Below are 16,553 nucleotides of genomic sequence, written 5' to 3'. Positions count from 1 at the left end.
TACATGTTTCAGCTCAATATTTATCGTCTGTACATTTATTTGCATTTTTTCCCCCATTTTTGTAACATAACACTTTATTTTTTCCCCAAAGTAAGTTGTGTCTCATTGTACTTCAGGTTCATTGTGGGATATTTTAAGCCATTTTTAAGCGTTTGAGTTTCTGTGGAATAAGGCCTTTAATAAGATTTGCAGATATTGCAAAGCTGTCCAAACTACTTTGGACTTGGTTTAATTGAACATATATAAAATAAATGAAAGTCCATGAATAGAAAGCTGTTATTTTTTATAGCATATTCAATTGAAAAGCATAGTTAACATTTTATTGAATTTGCTACAATAGAGGTGAAGTTGTATATCTGACCTCTACTGAGTGCAGATATAGTTGTTATATCTTATATGTTGTATATCTTTCTGTATGTGGCCCTCAGTGAAAAGAACTTAACTTATTGAACTTAAGATTTTGTTATTGTGACAGGCCTACCCAGACAACTATAGATCCATCCCTTTGAAACATCATAGCTGTTTTTGAACATTCATGTAAATCTAAGTCTGTAAATTCAAAAAGTTACAAAAACCATTATCAGTATCAGATTTCTTCATGATAACACAGGGATAACTAAGTCGAGGGAATGAATACTTCCTGAATCTAATGCGTATCTCCTTGGCGTTTGCAGGCAGAAGCGCAGCATGGGCTTGACGGTGGCTGAAAGTGAATTGTCGAGATTGGACCAAGAGCGAACCAGAGACCGCGTGACTCTGGAGCGAGAGCGCTCGTATGCTGAAAACATCATCACCAAGATTGATGATATCCTGTAAGTAATTTCCCATAATAAACTCTTCTCGCATTACACGTATGCTTTAACGCTCACATGTTTCATTCTTTTTTGATTGCAGTTTAAGTACTCAGAACACAGAGGAAGAGAAATGGTAGGCATTTAACGTAATCTTTGACAATCAAACAAGGGTTTCTCTCGGGGGGAGTCTTTGCCCGCCTTTTGTAATCTCCACATATTTGCAGTTAGACTATGATTCATTAGAATATTGTGTGTTTATCAGTCAATTACATAATAATATATTAAGGAAATATTGCCACAGTGGCTTTTGATTAACTTTTGGAACGCACAAGAGCCCCCACAAATCGTGTTAATTTATGCATTGTGTTTGTGCTCAATTATTTAAAAGTGAGATGGCGCTGTTTGAAATGCCATATAGCCACAGTGCTGTGCAGATGGTTTGTCGGGAAACTAATATGACATATGGCACTCGTCTCAATATGGGCACTTGTTCCGTTTTCTCCCAACATAAGTGTGTGTGTTTGCATTTAGCACTACAATGCAGTATGTTATTTACACATACATGAAGCACCTTGGAGTGAGGGTCAAAGAGCCTCGCAGTCTGGAGTCGAAATGGGTCCGGATTAATTTTCTCCCCAAAATAAAGGTATATTTTGAACAAATATAGATATTGCTATTGTATTTTCATCCCACGTCTAACACTGTTTTTTTGTTTTGTTTGTTTTTAATAGAGAAGTATTAAGACTGAAAAAGAAGGAGAGGAGAAGGAGAAGGTGAAGAAAAGGTTTCCCAGTATCCTCGGTCCACAGCGTCGGCCGAGTCGCATTGAAGCCGCCTCGGGTCAGTGCAGAGAGACGCAAGAGTATTATTTGAGTGATCATTTACTTTACTAAAATCATAAGCAATTTGTGTTTCCCATCAGTAAAAAGGCTAAAATGGAACTAAATTAGGTTTTTGTTTTAGTGTCTTTGCAAAAAAAGTTAGATGGGAAAACCTCAATGATTAAGCAGTATTTTCTCGCTCCTTGACGTATAGATGTTGCATCAATTAACCTCTTAACCAAGTACATTTTCTTCAGTTCACTCCCCGATCTTAAAGCTCACAGCCTATAGGCCAGAGTAACGCCTCATTCGAAAGCTAAGACCTACAAAACTAATCTAGAAGGGTCCTTTTCCCCCGCATTTTTTCCACATTTTCTCACATTTTTCGCCCGTTTTGTCAGTTTTTCGTAATTTTTTTATCACTTTTTCATCACTTTTTTCCAAGAAGCTTTTAGATTTGGTTAAAGTGGAACTGGTGAAAATGTGCTCGATTCAGGCAGTAAGACTGCAATAACAGTGATTTGGGGATATTGTGCAGCACTATTACCAAAAGTGACCGCTTGTTTCTGGGAGTTTGGGTGTCATCCTGGACAGCACACTCTCCTTCCATGCCCACATCAGCAACATCACCCGATCTGCATATTTCCATCTCCGTAACATCGCCCGCCTCCGCCCCTCCCTCACCCCCAATATAGCTGCCACTCTGGTACGCAGTCTTGTCACATCCAAGTTAGATTACTGTAACTCACTCCTCTTCGGTCTCCCCCAAAAATCACTCCACAGACTTCAGCTCATCCAAAACTCTGCTCCCCGAATAACCACCAGAACTCCATCCATTCATCACATCACCCCAGTTCTCCAGCAGCTCCACTGGCTCTCCATCAAACATCGCATTCAATACAAGATCCTTCTTCTAACCTTCAAAGCTCTCAATAACCTGGCCCCTCCATATTTTACTGAGCTCCTTCATGTGCCTACTCCCTCCCGCACCCTCCGGTCCTCCTCTGCCCCTCAGCTGTCTGTACCTTCTGCCCACTTCGCCACCATGGGTGCTCGAGCTTTTAGCCATTCAGCTCCAAACCTCTGGAATTCCCTCGCCACTGAACTCCGTCAAATTACCTCGCTGCCCCTTTTCAAATCGCACCTCAAAACCCACTTATTCAAACTTAGCCACTCACTTTGATGTGCTTTTGTAATGTCCTGTTGTGATTTTATTATTATTGTTGATTGAATTCTGTATTTCAGTGGGTAAAGCCCTGGACGGCCGGCCCAAGCCTCAGAAGCAGTTGTCTCAGCCGACTCTGGGTGCGAGTGAACACCCAGAAGGAGGCCGTCTTCGAGTGAGCCAGTCGAGCGAAGGCTCTGAGCTCGTTCACTCCGTCACGACCTCGTCTCCGGGCAGCGCGGCATCTGACACGAGCAAAGACACTGACATAGGTATATTCACTCTTCCTCGAGTCTCTTCATCACAGCTTCATTTTGGTTTGTAAATGACCAGTGTCTTTATCAGGCGGCACTCCGACCTCAGGCCCCTCCAGGCTGAGTGATGGGCTCCAGCCGGATCCACTGGATGGGCTGACGTATCCTGCCTCGCAATTTGACCTTTACAATCTGGATCAACTGCAGGAAGATGACAGGGAGAGCGACAGGTGATTTTTCTTTTATCATAAAGTGCCTTTCTTCTCAATTGTGATTGCGTTTTTTAAAGTTTCATTCATTTCTTTCAAACATGTATAGATTCCACGAGGGCACACCAAAAGCACTAAGGAGGTAAGAAGAAGAGCTCATGTTTGAGACTAGATAAAGACAGGGGAGCAAAGTGCCACAGCTAAACCACGTGGCTGTTTTCTGCTTCAGGCTGGAGGGTCTGGGTGATGTCCAGAGTGAAGACGATCAAGGAACAGACTCGGAACACGACCCTCTCAACTGGCAGCAGCTGGTGGGACGGGAGGTGCTCGCCGGGCTCCGGCCGCATGAAATCAAGAGACAAGAGGTTATCAATGGTGGGAACTGAGAGCGTGATGTCAAAAACCTTATTTTCCTTATTATGGGAGGATTTCCTAAAGTGTATTGTGTTTGTCCTTTAGAATTGTTCCACACGGAGCGGGCACATGTGAGGATGCTGAAAGTTTTGGACCATGTTTTCTACCAAAAACTCACCAAGGAGGCCATTTTGCCTGCAGCGGACATCAAGAACATCTTCACCAATTTAGACGAGATCCTACAGCTGCATGGTAACCTTAAACACAGACACAACCAGAAATCAATTAACACAATCTACTTACCTAAATGTTATGCATGGTTTAGCTGTTTACTGTGCTGTAATCTGAATCTTTACATTTCAGTTTCAATTCTGGAGCAAATGACAGCCGTTCGGAAAAGAAATGAGTCCTCTGTAATTGATCAGATCGGAGATGACTTGCTCTCTTGGGTGAGTACAATTTGCAGGGCCAAAATTGTATTTCCTCCCTCATGCATTTTCTTGTATTGAATGGATTTCAAGATGACTGATGGGGCAGAAAAATATATTGTGCTCCAAGTTATTGAACTTTACCCAAATATGCTTCGCCTTGCTGAAAAATAATAACGTCAGATAGTTTTCAGCCCTGCTTCTACTTTCTTTGACTGCAAATATGCCCAAAGTCACACTATGTGCACTATACTTAAATCAATAATTGGATGTTGGCCTTTTCAATTTAACTGTTGTTTACAAAAAATATAGCTCTAGTGTTTGAGTCAAAGTTGCTCTACTTAAATGATACAGTAACACAATCCCTTGTTGATCGAGATGGTTTTGGGTTGTACAGTTCAGCGGTGGTGAAGAGGAGAAGATCAAGCAGGCCGTGGGGACCTTCTGCAGTAACCAGCCATTTGCTCTAGAAATCATCAAAACCCGACAGAAGAAGGACTCGCGCTTCACCTCCTTCATCCAGGTACGGCCGTGATTTATGGAGATGAAGCTGTAGGTCATTTTAAAGGTAATGTTTGGAGGATGCGCTCTAGTGGTTGGGGAAAAAAAGGCCTTAGAGCTACAACTGAACCTGGGTTGCATTAAGCTGCGCACAAGGACACAAGATAAGTCTCACTATATATAAACATGCCATTCCAGATTTAAACGCTAAGATAAAAAGTCTTATTGAACTTTAACTACTGGAGGCTGCATTAGCACTGAGTAGGAGTTTTGATCAGATTTACATCCTATAGTTACAAAATAGTACGACATGCCTTATCTTTATCTTATAGAAACCTTGAAGCTGTAGTAAAGTGAATGTTAATGTCTGCTCTTCATTTGGTTGCAGGAGGCAGAGAGCAACAGGCAGTGTCGGAGGCTTCAGCTCAAAGACATCATTCCTGTAGAGATGCTGAGGCTCACCAAGTACCCCCTGCTGCTGGACAACATCGCCAAGTACACAGGTGCATGACCTGCTTCTTTCTACGCTTTTTCAAAGTGCACTTTCTCAGCAGGCTGGTGCTTTAAAGGGCTAATCTTGTGCATTTTTGTCTTTTTTACTTTTAACCGTGTCAGGTAGATCCTTGTCAGAAACATACCTGGAACATTAATAATGATAATGCATCGGTTTTATATAGCGCTTTTCTGGACACTCAAATACGCTTTAGATTGCATTATTCATTCGGTGGTGGTAAGATACTATTGTATAAATGAAAGAAAGGACAGCACTCCTAGTCAGGACAACTGTAGCCACAGCTGCCCAAGGGTAGACTGACGGAAGCGAGGCAACCTGTCCTGCCCATCGGCCCTTTGGACCACCACCAACCACTTACACACTCACTCCATTCACCCCAGACCGTCGGGTGCTCCCAAACGGTCTCCCATCCAAGTACTGCCAGGCCCTTCCCTGCTTAGCTTCCGAGGTTTGACGGGATTGGGCAGAGATTGGGAGTAAAATATTGTTTCATTTATGTTCTAGTAATCCTGCACATTTAGTCTCTTTACTCTCTCTTTCACACTCAAAATGCCAGCCCACACTCCTGTAGGCATCATTCAGAGTAATCCATTCATCTTAATCACAGAATACCACCACAATATTCAAGGCTGCGTGATAGTATGTGTACATCAAACATAAATCAATCAAATTGTATCAACACAAGACCAAATCAAAATAAAACTGATTAACTAAAACATTAACTTTTGCACATTTTTGCGTTGCCATATGTTTTTGTTTTAGTTGTGTTAGAAAAATCATTCAAACTTGAGTCCCGAACAACTGTTTCGCAAGAAGGATAAAGCTGTTTTCCAGCCACTCCTGACTTATTTGAGGATGTGTAATCACTTTAATGACCCGCGAGTGGTAATGCACAGTCTGAGAAATGTCCCAGCCATTACTTGATCTGTCATTTTGGTCTCGGCCGGGCTTTTGCCTCACACTGAGAGGACGGATGAAGAATAACCAGCTATTATAAGAATCATAATGCCCCTTGCTTTATCATCATTTTTGTAAATGAGGGTGTGCTAATGGAGAGGAGAGAAACTTGAATTTGTCTGACAGTCTCCCACTGATTCAAGTAGCTTGCACTTCTTGTTTAATAATACCTTATTGTCTTACAGATAATGTCGGGGAAAAGGACAAAGTGAAGCAGGCGGCCGATTGCTGTCGAAAGATCCTCAATCACGTCAACCAGGCTGTGAAGGAATCAGAGGACAAGCAGGTATAACTTTATTTTACTCATACGAACACTACAATTCAATTTATGAATGACCTTTTCATCTATTATTCTGTTTTTGGCCCACAGAGATTGGAGGACTACCAAAGAAGATTAGATCTATCCTCTCTGAAGCAAACGGACAACCCCATGATCTTGGAGCTAAAGGTGAGTCATGTTGTGTTTGCAATATGCTGCAACTGAACGCCCACGCTTTGAAGTAAATGTACAAAAAACACAAAAGGCAAGCATTTGTATAGGCTGTTGTTTACCAGACATTCTTTTTCTTTCAGAACTTGGATCTTACAAAGAAAATGTTGGTACATGAGGGACCATTGTCTTGGAAAGTGAACAAGGACAAAACAATAGGTTTGTTGTCAATGTTTCATTCGACACAAACAAACTTTCCCAGTCTTGTAACATTTCTGTTGCTTTTATAGAGCTGTACACCCTTCTTCTGGAGGATATCCTTGTTTTGCTCCAAAAACAAGATGAGCGTCTCATCCTGAAGTGTCACAGTAAAAACCTGGCCGGTACAGCGGACACCAAACATATCTTCAGCCCCATTATCAAGCTCAACACGGTGCTGGTGCGCTCAGTGGCGACAGGTCAGTTCCCAACTTTTAAAGTATCACCGCTCAGCCTTTTTAGTACTTTTTTTTTTTACATAACATTAAAAAAGAAAGATGTATGTTGGATAACAAAAGATCTTCTTTCTTCCAGACAACAAGTCTTTTTTTGTCCTGTCAATGTCGGACAATGGAGCGCAGATTTATGAGCTCATGGCACCCACAGTCTCAGATCAGAGAACGTAATTTGACACTTTTTTTATTATATGTTTTGATACTCTATCTCACCGTATAATTCAGTATTGACCTACTATTTCGTTGTTTGTCTTTCTAGGTGGCAACGGTTGATCAGCCAAAGAGCAGAGGCCATGAAAGTCAAACCTCATAATGTCATACCTTTACCTCAGCCAGAGTATGCTTTCTTTATGTCTAATATAGAGCGTGCACGGAAACGTCGATGCAATTCTGACATGCTCTTTGCTTTGTGTCAGTGGGGAGCGAGACGCCGTAGAAGTCATTACAGCAGGTGTTTCCAGACTAAGCCGAAACGCCGACCGCACATCTACAGGAAGCACTCAATCCACAGGTAACTACATATAATTACAAGTTAAATTATGCTTAGAAAGACTCTGGGTGCACATTTAGCAACAATTTTGGTCATTATTCCTTGCTACATCTCTGCAATTACTTCTTCAGAAAAAGAGAGCAGCTCGTCGACTAGGAGCGGCGTTCAGAGTTCATTTTCAGGGAATAATCCATTTGAAGTAGTTAAGGTTGGGGAAGAAGAGGGAGAAGGTTTTATGGATCCTGACCTTCCTTTCCAAGTGCCTGAGGAAAGTAGAGACGCAGACTCGTTTTGTCCCTTTCCTTCAAGAGCAGACGAAGCACTAAAAACACGTAAGATTCATACATGACTATTAACAATATGTTTATAATGACCTCTGTAATTACTATTGTCATGTCGTTGGTTTCAGTGGCGTCACTAAAGCAGGTGCTGGTGACTCAGCTAATGTCGCAGGAAGCTTGTGAGAGAACAAAGCGCCCGTCGGGAGCTCGCATCCTCAGGACGACCTCTCTAAGGACCCCCGTGGACAGCCGTGCCCGGGGCCTGGTGCACAACGGCTCTGAGAGGAAGACTCCACCGACTGAAGACCCCGCTCAGGACATGGTCTCTGGAGACACTGGTTTCTTCGACACTCCTGAAGATTATGGTGAGTGTCTGTCAGCTCAGTGAAGTTTTATCTCCTACTGAGCTTTGTCGCTGCCTCCTGCTGATCTGGAGCGACTTCTTGCAGATTTAGCACCCAAGTGTCTTTTGTGATTCTCATAGCAGGATATTTAGTCCTAGAAGGCTACGGAGGCCCAGGGGAGAGCAGCACAGACGATGACATCTTGGCATCAAGTTCAGGGAAGCCGCTCAGCACTTCACGGGGCTGTACTGCAGATTCTGGCATCAATTTAAGGTTTTCCTCCGCGTCCCAGGCTGGCAGCTTGTCTTCTTTTAGCAGACAAGTCCTGTCTCACCTCAGAAATCTCCAGACTAACCTCAACTACCTAAAGGTAACAGCCAGGCTTATTTTCAGTCTCCTTTGGACTCAACATTAGCAAAGAAGTGTGAAGAGCCTGATCTATATGCTCTTTCTGTTTCAGGAGGTTGAATTAAAGTATAATAATTTAATACAGCAACAGTCTACAGCTGAAACAGATGGAAACAAAGGTAACTCAGAAATGCCATTAGACAAAATATATTTTATACACAATGCTGACGAGGCTCTTTGGTCTTTCAGATAAAAGATAGTGGAAGTTCCAGTTGGTCCCCAGGAGGATGTACTGACTTGCAGTCTGTTCCTGCTTCATGAGTCCTAGACTTTTTGGACATCATTTGAGCTTGTCCTCTCACTGCTGAGCCCCTTGTTTCCATCGCAGTCGCCCGCGGTCGCCACAGAGAATGAGAGACAAAAGTGTGAGCAGAAACTATTGAGGAGCAAGACCGTCGTTTTTGATGCTGTCGCTTGCTCCTTAGCACAAGGCAATCAGGGAAGTGGGACTGTCCCAAACCTTACCCTTCGAACTCCCTTGAAGAAAAGAGAACTTATACCAAAATGTACAAATATGTGTGTTTAAGAATATATATACATATATATATATATATATATATATATGAAACACGAGACAAGAAAAGGAAATTTTAAGATAATGTATTAAGACTTTTTTTTTTTAATCCCAAGATGTATTTATTTTTTCTTCTTTTTTTTTAAGTGTTTCCCCACATTGCTTGCATGCTTTGGCCATGGTGTTATCATTTTTGGCTGCCGTTCCTGCTACAGTCACATGGGATAGTGTGAGAATTCAGTGCACGCTAGCCTTGCTTATAAAAACAGCAGGAGTATATAGAGACTGATAGAGGCCAGAAACGCACTAGTGACATACCTTTAATGTGTTGAAACTCATAAATTGTGCTTTAAAGTCTTGGATCTGTAATAAATTCTAGGTGTGGTGTTCACTAGAATGAAGAGTCTGCGGGCTCTGATCTGGTCCTGTTTTCGTTTCCGTGCTGCCTCTTCTCCTCCTCCTGTCATCCTTTGCATGTAATTGTCCTTTTCTTTTCCCTGTGAGGACATATCTGGGTGTCGCCCTCCCTCCTCGCCTGCACAGCCCAGTGGCTTCCACGCGTATTTATCCACCCTCCCTTCACTCTGTATGTCATGCGTCCTCAGACTCGTGCCCCGTCTTCTCCCCCGCCTCTCGCTACAACCAAGCACATCGGCTCCTGACAGAACCGCTGCTGCTTTCTGCTTCTGTCTGCGGCGTCGATCCGACAGCCTGATATCCTAATAATGTCATGAAGTTCAACATATACTGTACAATGATCAAGTTGGAAGGTTATGCATAAACTTTAATAAATAAATGGTGCCATGACACGTTGGAAAATGTAAGTCGTGTCTTTTTTTTTCCTTCACAAGCACCATGACACAAGATTTATAGCCATGTCTGTGGTGAAGAAGACCAATTAAAACACTGATGTGCTCTGCACTTATTGAATGGCTCGCTGTTAATGAAAAAATGATTGAAGGGCAGTTATTGTAACTTCGTGTGAGAATCTTCAAGGGTGCCTAAATGCCTGAACAATGATGGAGCTGTCCAATGCTCCGCTTTTCAAATGAAGAATTTCTCATGGTCTCTTTTTGAATTCACACGAAGTCTGTCATTTTTATTATATCAGTATATATTATATCAGTAAATGTAACTGTAGGATAGACTTATGGTCTTATTCTCTCCATACATTGGTTTATTCACTGAGATGAGGTGTGAGTGAAACCCAAATTTTCACTCTTGGTGTAATTGTTATGTTTTTGTACTGTCTTAACCCCCTGCCTTAACCGAGTACATTTTTTCCAGTTTGCCGTTACCCAAATCTAAAAGCGTCTCGACTGGAGAACACCAGTGTAACGCTTTATTTGAAAGCTAAGACCTACTACACTGATTCTAACTTTTTTTTTGCCTCGTTGTCACTGAGTTTTTGTCACATTTCTTTTTAAGTAATGGGCCACCGTTTTTACATACTGAGATTTGTTTAGACGAGTTGGTGCATAACTGTCTGGTCTTTGTGCGTACATAGCCCCAAACTGGGGTAAAGTTAGAAGGTACCAAGCTGTTCCACATTTTCCCTATTTAAATACAGATGTAGCCTAAGCCTTTACACAATCCAAGTCAAGGTACACAAAATCAAACATGTCGATTTTCTAAGCGGGTACTATTGTAAGGCATAGTAACATAGGAGCACTTCGACATCTGCGCGGATTACTACGCCTTACATATATAGTACCCCTTTTAATCGGCTTAGAAAATCAACATGTTTGATTTTGTGTAACTAGACTTGGATCGTGTAAAGGCTCACATAACTGTATTTAAATAGGGAAAACGTGGAACAGTTAACTTCGCCCCAGTTTGGAGCTATACGTATTTGCGTGACTGAGCGCACGCACAAAGACCAGACAGTTATGCATCAACTCGTCTAAGCGTAGGTAAGAACGTAATCTCAGTAAAAACGGCCTTTTCCTTTAAGCTGTTTTGTCATTTTTTACGCTTTTTTTGTCATGTTTTCACCACGTTTTTGTCACTTTTCGTTGCTTTTTCAATAGCTTTTTTTCCCCCATTGTGATTTCGTTGCTAATTTGACACCTTTTCCCAGAAGCTTTTAGATTTGGGTAAAGCCAAACTGGAGAAAATGTGCTCGGTTCAGGAGGGGGGTGATGCCTGGGTTTGATCTCCAGGTGACCCCCTGTAGAAACGCCCCTGACTGAGGCGCCACCACCGTCCACTTTGTACCACATTTGACTTGTGAGCTGACATCTGAGATTTATCCCCCAGTGTTCCTTGTAATGCAGTGTTTTAATTGCACTCAGTAGTTGTGACTACAAGTGATTTATTTGGCCATAAAACTGCAAATGTTTCCTCATCAGGTTTTAGAGAAGTACATCATAAATCAGCAATGTTGTGGTACTTAGCGATTTGCCAATATTCTATTCAGTGTTTTTTTTTTTTTGAGAACTGCAGTCACCCTGGACACTTAAAACTCCTTGTGTTTGCTGCAAAGTTACTGACACGTAAAAATGTAGGCTTATTCGCCTGGAGCCTTTCTGAATTCTCTACAAAATGTGGCCATGATACGCTCCTTTAGTCAAAATTTTTGCCTTTGACCTTAGCAGAAGGAGCTGCTTTTTTGGAGACAGGCTTTCTCCAAATGTCAAGGGAGTCGTATATTTTTTAATAACCAGCATCTTAGGGGTTTTACTGGGACACTGAAAAAAAGTGTATCATTTTGACCACCAGGAGGCACACTTTTACTTCTCAAGACCGAGCCGATGAGACCCATCCACACCCTGAAACCCGCAGTGACATCAGTGTTTTTAAGTAAACCCACAGAAGAGGGATCTATTGATTTGGGGCATATCTGTCTCCGGAGTCGGACAAAAATAATGTAGTGTGAAATGTTTACCCTTTGAATGAGACGAATGTGGTCAGGTGGATCATGTCCCGAATTGATTTGGACTTTGTGGATTGCCTTTTATTATTAGTCACTGTCTATTGACTTTGCATTTATTGTCATTGCTTTCTCTCTCTCTCTCTGCGTAAAACCTTATATGAAGAAGGGCGAGGCGAGTTCCAGATAAAGGCTGAGGAATAATGCGCGTGGAAAGCAGTTAAAGGAAAGTTAAATTATAGGGAAAAGAGTAGGAAGGGAGGTGAGTGGGGAAGAGGACACCGTGATGAAGACACGGAGAGGATAAGGAGAGGACATGACGGTAATTGATTGTCGCGTCTCTCCGCGCGCGGCCGCCAGCGCGCGCTAATTGGAGAGTTGGAGCGGAGAGAGGTGCCAGTCACGTTAGAGGCTTTCAGGGGGTCACTTCATGTCAGGCTTCTTCCCATCCAACCCTTTTCCTCTCAACATTTTCAGACTCTGACATGAAATAGCAAAGTCAGTCAGAGATGAGGCTTGTGGAATCCAATGGCGATGAAAAAAAAAAAAAAAAAAAGGGAAAGGAAAGTCCTGCAGTCGTTGAGACGGTGCACCTGAATCAACAGTTTGAGAGTGCGGCTCACCGGGAAAGCAAATCAGAAGCTAATGGTATTTTTCTTTCAATTAGCTGAAAAGTAACTCCTATTTAAAGCGCCAGTAGAAGCTCAATTGACACGACTGACTGCAGGGCTTATTTGGACACTTATGCTTTGTAATGTTGGCATATCTTCAGGGGCATCTGTTGGCAAACCCATCAGCAGCCCCCCCACAGTATCTCCACACCAGTGTGCCCTGTCTAACTTTATCTTCAAAAGCATGAGCTGCCCCTGTTTCTTCTTCCTCCCATCTCAGTTGCAATATTTCTAAACATTTCAACATACTAGGTGGTCTGAAAATGTCCCTTGCACAACTACTTTCATCCAACCTGCAAGTAACTTATTACAACTTGGGCCACACTGCATTTTGTTCATTTGGAGACGTTGCATAATATTTAGTGCGCCTGTCCTTTGTAAAGACCATATCTAAATCATCAAGGCACGACTAAATAATTCACCTCACAGAGTGTAAAACCGGGTTGAATTTCAAAAGGTATATTTTTCTTTCATTTCATGTGACAGCAGCATTATTCTGCTCCCAATAAGTTTCTCATCAGTATGTTAATGCATCTCCAAGTATAGTATTACCATTTTGATACCGGGCCATATTTGCAGACTTATGATTCCATATAGTAGCTCACTGTAAGGAGTGTTAGCTCATGCTTTGGATGACAGGCTTCTCACTGCTACATCGTGTCGTCAGTGTTTGCAAAGCCAGCCTTCATGGGTATTTCTGTGTTTGTACAAACATTTCTTTCAAGTTTTTATTGCTAGTTTATTTGTATATAGTAGCACGGGTGTGAAGCTGTGAAAAATATCATTTATTTGGCTTTGCTGTGGTGAAGGCAGAATGTTAAATTAATTCCTGCTTCAGACTGATCTATATTGTGCCTCATCGTCGATTCTGTGAAACTGTTGCAGGAAGAAAAATGAATAAAACACAAGACCATCTCTAAATTTGAGGTTGACAAACCATTAAGTCGGTAAAAGGTATTAACAGGTTCTGGAGTGTTTTGTTACTAGGGCTGCAGAACAAGAGAAAAAGTGTTGCATAACTCTTTTGCATATTGGAAAAACAGTGTCATTGCAATATTGCACTAAACCGTTTCCACACTCTATGTTCCATTGCATGGGAATTAGAAATGTACGCACACATTTTTCTTCCAATTGTGTCAAGGGGCGGCACGGTAGTACAACGATTCCCACTAGGGACGGGGCCTTTCTGTGTGGACTTTGCATGTTCCCGTGTCTGCATAGGTTTCCTCCAGGTACTCCTGTTTCCCCTACCACTAAAGACATGTACAATAGGTGAATCCTCCAGCCAGGTGTTTCTGACTACCAGCCTGGCTCCACATCATGGAGATGGGTCCCCGAGCGCCGGCCCACGCTGCAGCTCACTGCTCCTATCAGTCGCCCCAGCGGCATTGAGGATGGGTCAAATGCAGAGAATGAATTTCCCTACGGCGGGGATTGATAAAGTATACCTTAACCTTAACCTTACAAGAAAAATCATGACTAAAACTGAGCTGTTGCACATTTTCACGGTTTTGTTTTAGGTTGTCTTTAGGTCTTGCGACATAAATGTTGCTAAATGTTGTGTAGAGTATTTTTAACTCAACAGAACCTTTCAATTCAGTTAATACTCTCATAATGCACATAGTGTGGCAATATAAGTGGCTAGGAATAAAAACTTCTTTAAGGGTCAAAAGAACAGTAGCTGTAGAAGCAGAAGAAGCCATGGCTGTGTTGACATGTGTGAACAGCAAATAAACGTTGGTCAATGCTTTACATTGCGCTTCAGTTGACCATTGTGTTTTATATTGCATTTTACAAGCTGAACAAGCTCATAAGGCTTGTCTATTGATCACAATCAGTAAAACTCTTTCATGATCAGATCGACAGTGGACAACAGACTGTTTTATTTAAAAATATAAAAATATAATATCTACAGGAATAAAGAAAACATAAAGAACTTAATGTTAACTCTTTTTGAGGTAATGTGTTCTAAGTCATTGTCCCATCTCTGGCGCTGTGTAACTGAACGCATTAGGCCTGTGTAAATCATGTTTTCTGTCCACACTCGCGTGAACAGACAGGACATGAGCGCTGTCCGTTACACTGGCCCCTCAGTTACAACCTGTTTCCCAAATGAACACCCCTGACCTTACACCATTGATTCCCCTGCTGCAGCGCGCCCCCTTCCCATCGAGCCGCAGCCAATATCAGATGGATTGGACTGAAGATCAATGCACCCTCCAGCTGCTGATTAATCCATCGCCTCTCTGGAGTAATCACTGTCCCTGCAAGCTCCACAATAGCCCAGGTGTGAGGAGCGAGAGGAAAGGAAGTGCTGGGCTGACGGCCAAAGATGAGCAGACCTTTCCCTCTTTGTGTGGCAGAAATGTGCAATAAGAACATTCAGTCTGGCTCAGGACACAGAAAGGACAAAAGCCTTGGAGAATGTGATTAGAAAAGGTGCAGAGGCGGAAAGTGGACTGAAAATCTAAGCATAAACTGTGGCTTCAGAATGATGTCACTCAATTACTTACAGCTAATTTGCAACTGTTACCTCCATTGTCCATGGACCAAACCCATAGCTCAAGATCAGGGGATGGGTCAGCTGCTGCCCTTGACCATGCGCCCTGCGGCTTTGGAGGGTGGGTCAAATGCAGATGACTTATTTTCCCTCTGGTATCAATAAACAAAAGGCTTCTCCTGAATCCCTATACTATGCACGCGTGGCTTGGCATTAACCCTCACTAATTACTGCAGTGCACTTTGACAGAGCATAGGGGTAGACGGCTCGAGGCGGGCCAGCTGGCACAGGGCTGCCCGGTTCAGAGTGTTGTGAGGGGAGAGAGTATGAGTTGACACACACAAACACGGAGCTATGACCTATAAGCTAAACACGCCTCCACGGTTGATCAATAGTACACAGCTAATGAGTGCTAATTCAGGAGCAGTAACAATGGGCACGTTATGGCCTCTGACGACAAAGCGAGTGATTGAGACCTTTCATGAACCTAGCAAGGATACATGAGAATAATAGCTTAATATTGTGACTTTAAATCAACCTAAACCTTGTACTGATGATTACATTTTACTCAAGTTTCATCCCACTGTTAATTGGAGAAACCTTACTCTTCTAACTTATACATATTGTTTTTTCCCTTCCTTATTTTTTTCTGTTTTACTATGTTTTTTCCACTGAAGTGTGTTATATCGTGGCTTGGATGTGAGCGTGCAATCGCTGAGTGCTAAATTACTGCTGCCTCTCTCTGCCACCACTTATCACTCATTTGCACACTGCACATGCCAAAGTGCCTTGCCCAAGGACTCAACCACAGTCATGGGATCCAGCCATGAGTCCGAACATTCCCAAAAATACAGCCTGTGGCCTGTTCTTAGTCTCAGCTAAGGTGAGTGAGATCTAAAAGATGATGCACGGCCCAAAGATCAAACGACTCGGGCTGATCTGATCGAAACAGACAAGCTTCTCTGTTTTGGTGAACACATCGCTGTATGTTCCGAGAGGGTGCATGTGAGGCAATTGCCACCCTTGAATTGCTGAAGTCTACTGTATGTTGCTGCTGTTCTTATGCAGCCTGAAGCTTTCGATACATAGATTTCTTTGTTCTCAGAAATGGTTTACATTTGACCCAATAAATAGAATAAATTATAAGTTTAATTTTACTGGTAAAAAAAAAATACCGCTCTCCTCTCCTCAGACCTGACTCCCAACATTGCTGGTGGACATGTTCCCGCTGATTTTAAATAGATTATGTCCTATTCCGAATCCAAAAATAACATTGTCAAAGTCTAGCTGATAATGTTATTTGAGGTTATTTTTTAATGACAGTTTAGTTTCTTTTGTGACATACCAACATATAATCTAGAATGGTCTGTAGAGAGAACTTACATAACCATCCATACATCTTCTTCTGCTTTATCCGGGGCCGGGTCGCAGAGGCAGCAGTCTGAGCAGAGATTCCCAGACTTCCCGATCCACGCACACCTCCTCCAGCTGTTCTGGGGGGACCCCGAGGCGACACCAGGCCAGCTCAGAGACATAGTCCCTCAAGCGTGTC

At 42.5% G+C, this 16,553-nt stretch overlaps 1 protein-coding gene across 5 annotated transcripts in view; it reads left to right on the top strand.

The window, feature by feature from the left end:
• The window catches only part of arhgef12a (Rho guanine nucleotide exchange factor (GEF) 12a), a 28,906-nt gene extending 19,139 nt beyond the window's left edge, over window positions 1-9,767 (top strand). For 3 of the 5 annotated variants that reach the window (XM_079562976.1, XM_079562975.1, XM_079562979.1), the window contains 24 exons: window positions 675-812; window positions 895-927; window positions 1,326-1,440; window positions 1,526-1,634; window positions 2,861-3,052; window positions 3,126-3,264; window positions 3,353-3,385; window positions 3,473-3,618; window positions 3,703-3,849; window positions 3,961-4,046; window positions 4,423-4,548; window positions 4,915-5,029; window positions 6,183-6,283; window positions 6,368-6,445; window positions 6,571-6,646; window positions 6,718-6,885; window positions 7,001-7,088; window positions 7,181-7,258; window positions 7,338-7,432; window positions 7,543-7,743; window positions 7,821-8,057; window positions 8,177-8,406; window positions 8,497-8,563; window positions 8,634-9,767. In XM_079562976.1, coding sequence (XP_079419102.1) covers window positions 675-812; window positions 895-927; window positions 1,326-1,440; window positions 1,526-1,634; window positions 2,861-3,052; window positions 3,126-3,264; window positions 3,353-3,385; window positions 3,473-3,618; window positions 3,703-3,849; window positions 3,961-4,046; window positions 4,423-4,548; window positions 4,915-5,029; window positions 6,183-6,283; window positions 6,368-6,445; window positions 6,571-6,646; window positions 6,718-6,885; window positions 7,001-7,088; window positions 7,181-7,258; window positions 7,338-7,432; window positions 7,543-7,743; window positions 7,821-8,057; window positions 8,177-8,406; window positions 8,497-8,563; window positions 8,634-8,644 — 2,809 coding nt within the window. In that variant the 3' untranslated portion in view covers window positions 8,645-9,767. The remainder of the gene's footprint in view (window positions 1-674; window positions 813-894; window positions 928-1,325; window positions 1,441-1,525; window positions 1,635-2,860; window positions 3,053-3,125; window positions 3,265-3,352; window positions 3,386-3,472; window positions 3,619-3,702; window positions 3,850-3,960; window positions 4,047-4,422; window positions 4,549-4,914; window positions 5,030-6,182; window positions 6,284-6,367; window positions 6,446-6,570; window positions 6,647-6,717; window positions 6,886-7,000; window positions 7,089-7,180; window positions 7,259-7,337; window positions 7,433-7,542; window positions 7,744-7,820; window positions 8,058-8,176; window positions 8,407-8,496; window positions 8,564-8,633) is intronic. The other 2 variants (XM_079562978.1, XM_079562977.1) reach the window with 2 other exon arrangements.
• Window positions 9,768-16,553: the final 6,786 nt, after the last annotated feature.

This window comes from Gobius niger (assembly GCF_951799975.1).
Source record: "Gobius niger genome assembly, chromosome: 1".
In the NCBI taxonomy this organism is placed as follows: Eukaryota; Metazoa; Chordata; class Actinopteri; order Gobiiformes; family Gobiidae; genus Gobius; species Gobius niger.
The sequence above is the reverse complement of the archived record's forward strand: the minus strand, read 5'-3'. Positions and strand labels throughout refer to the sequence as shown.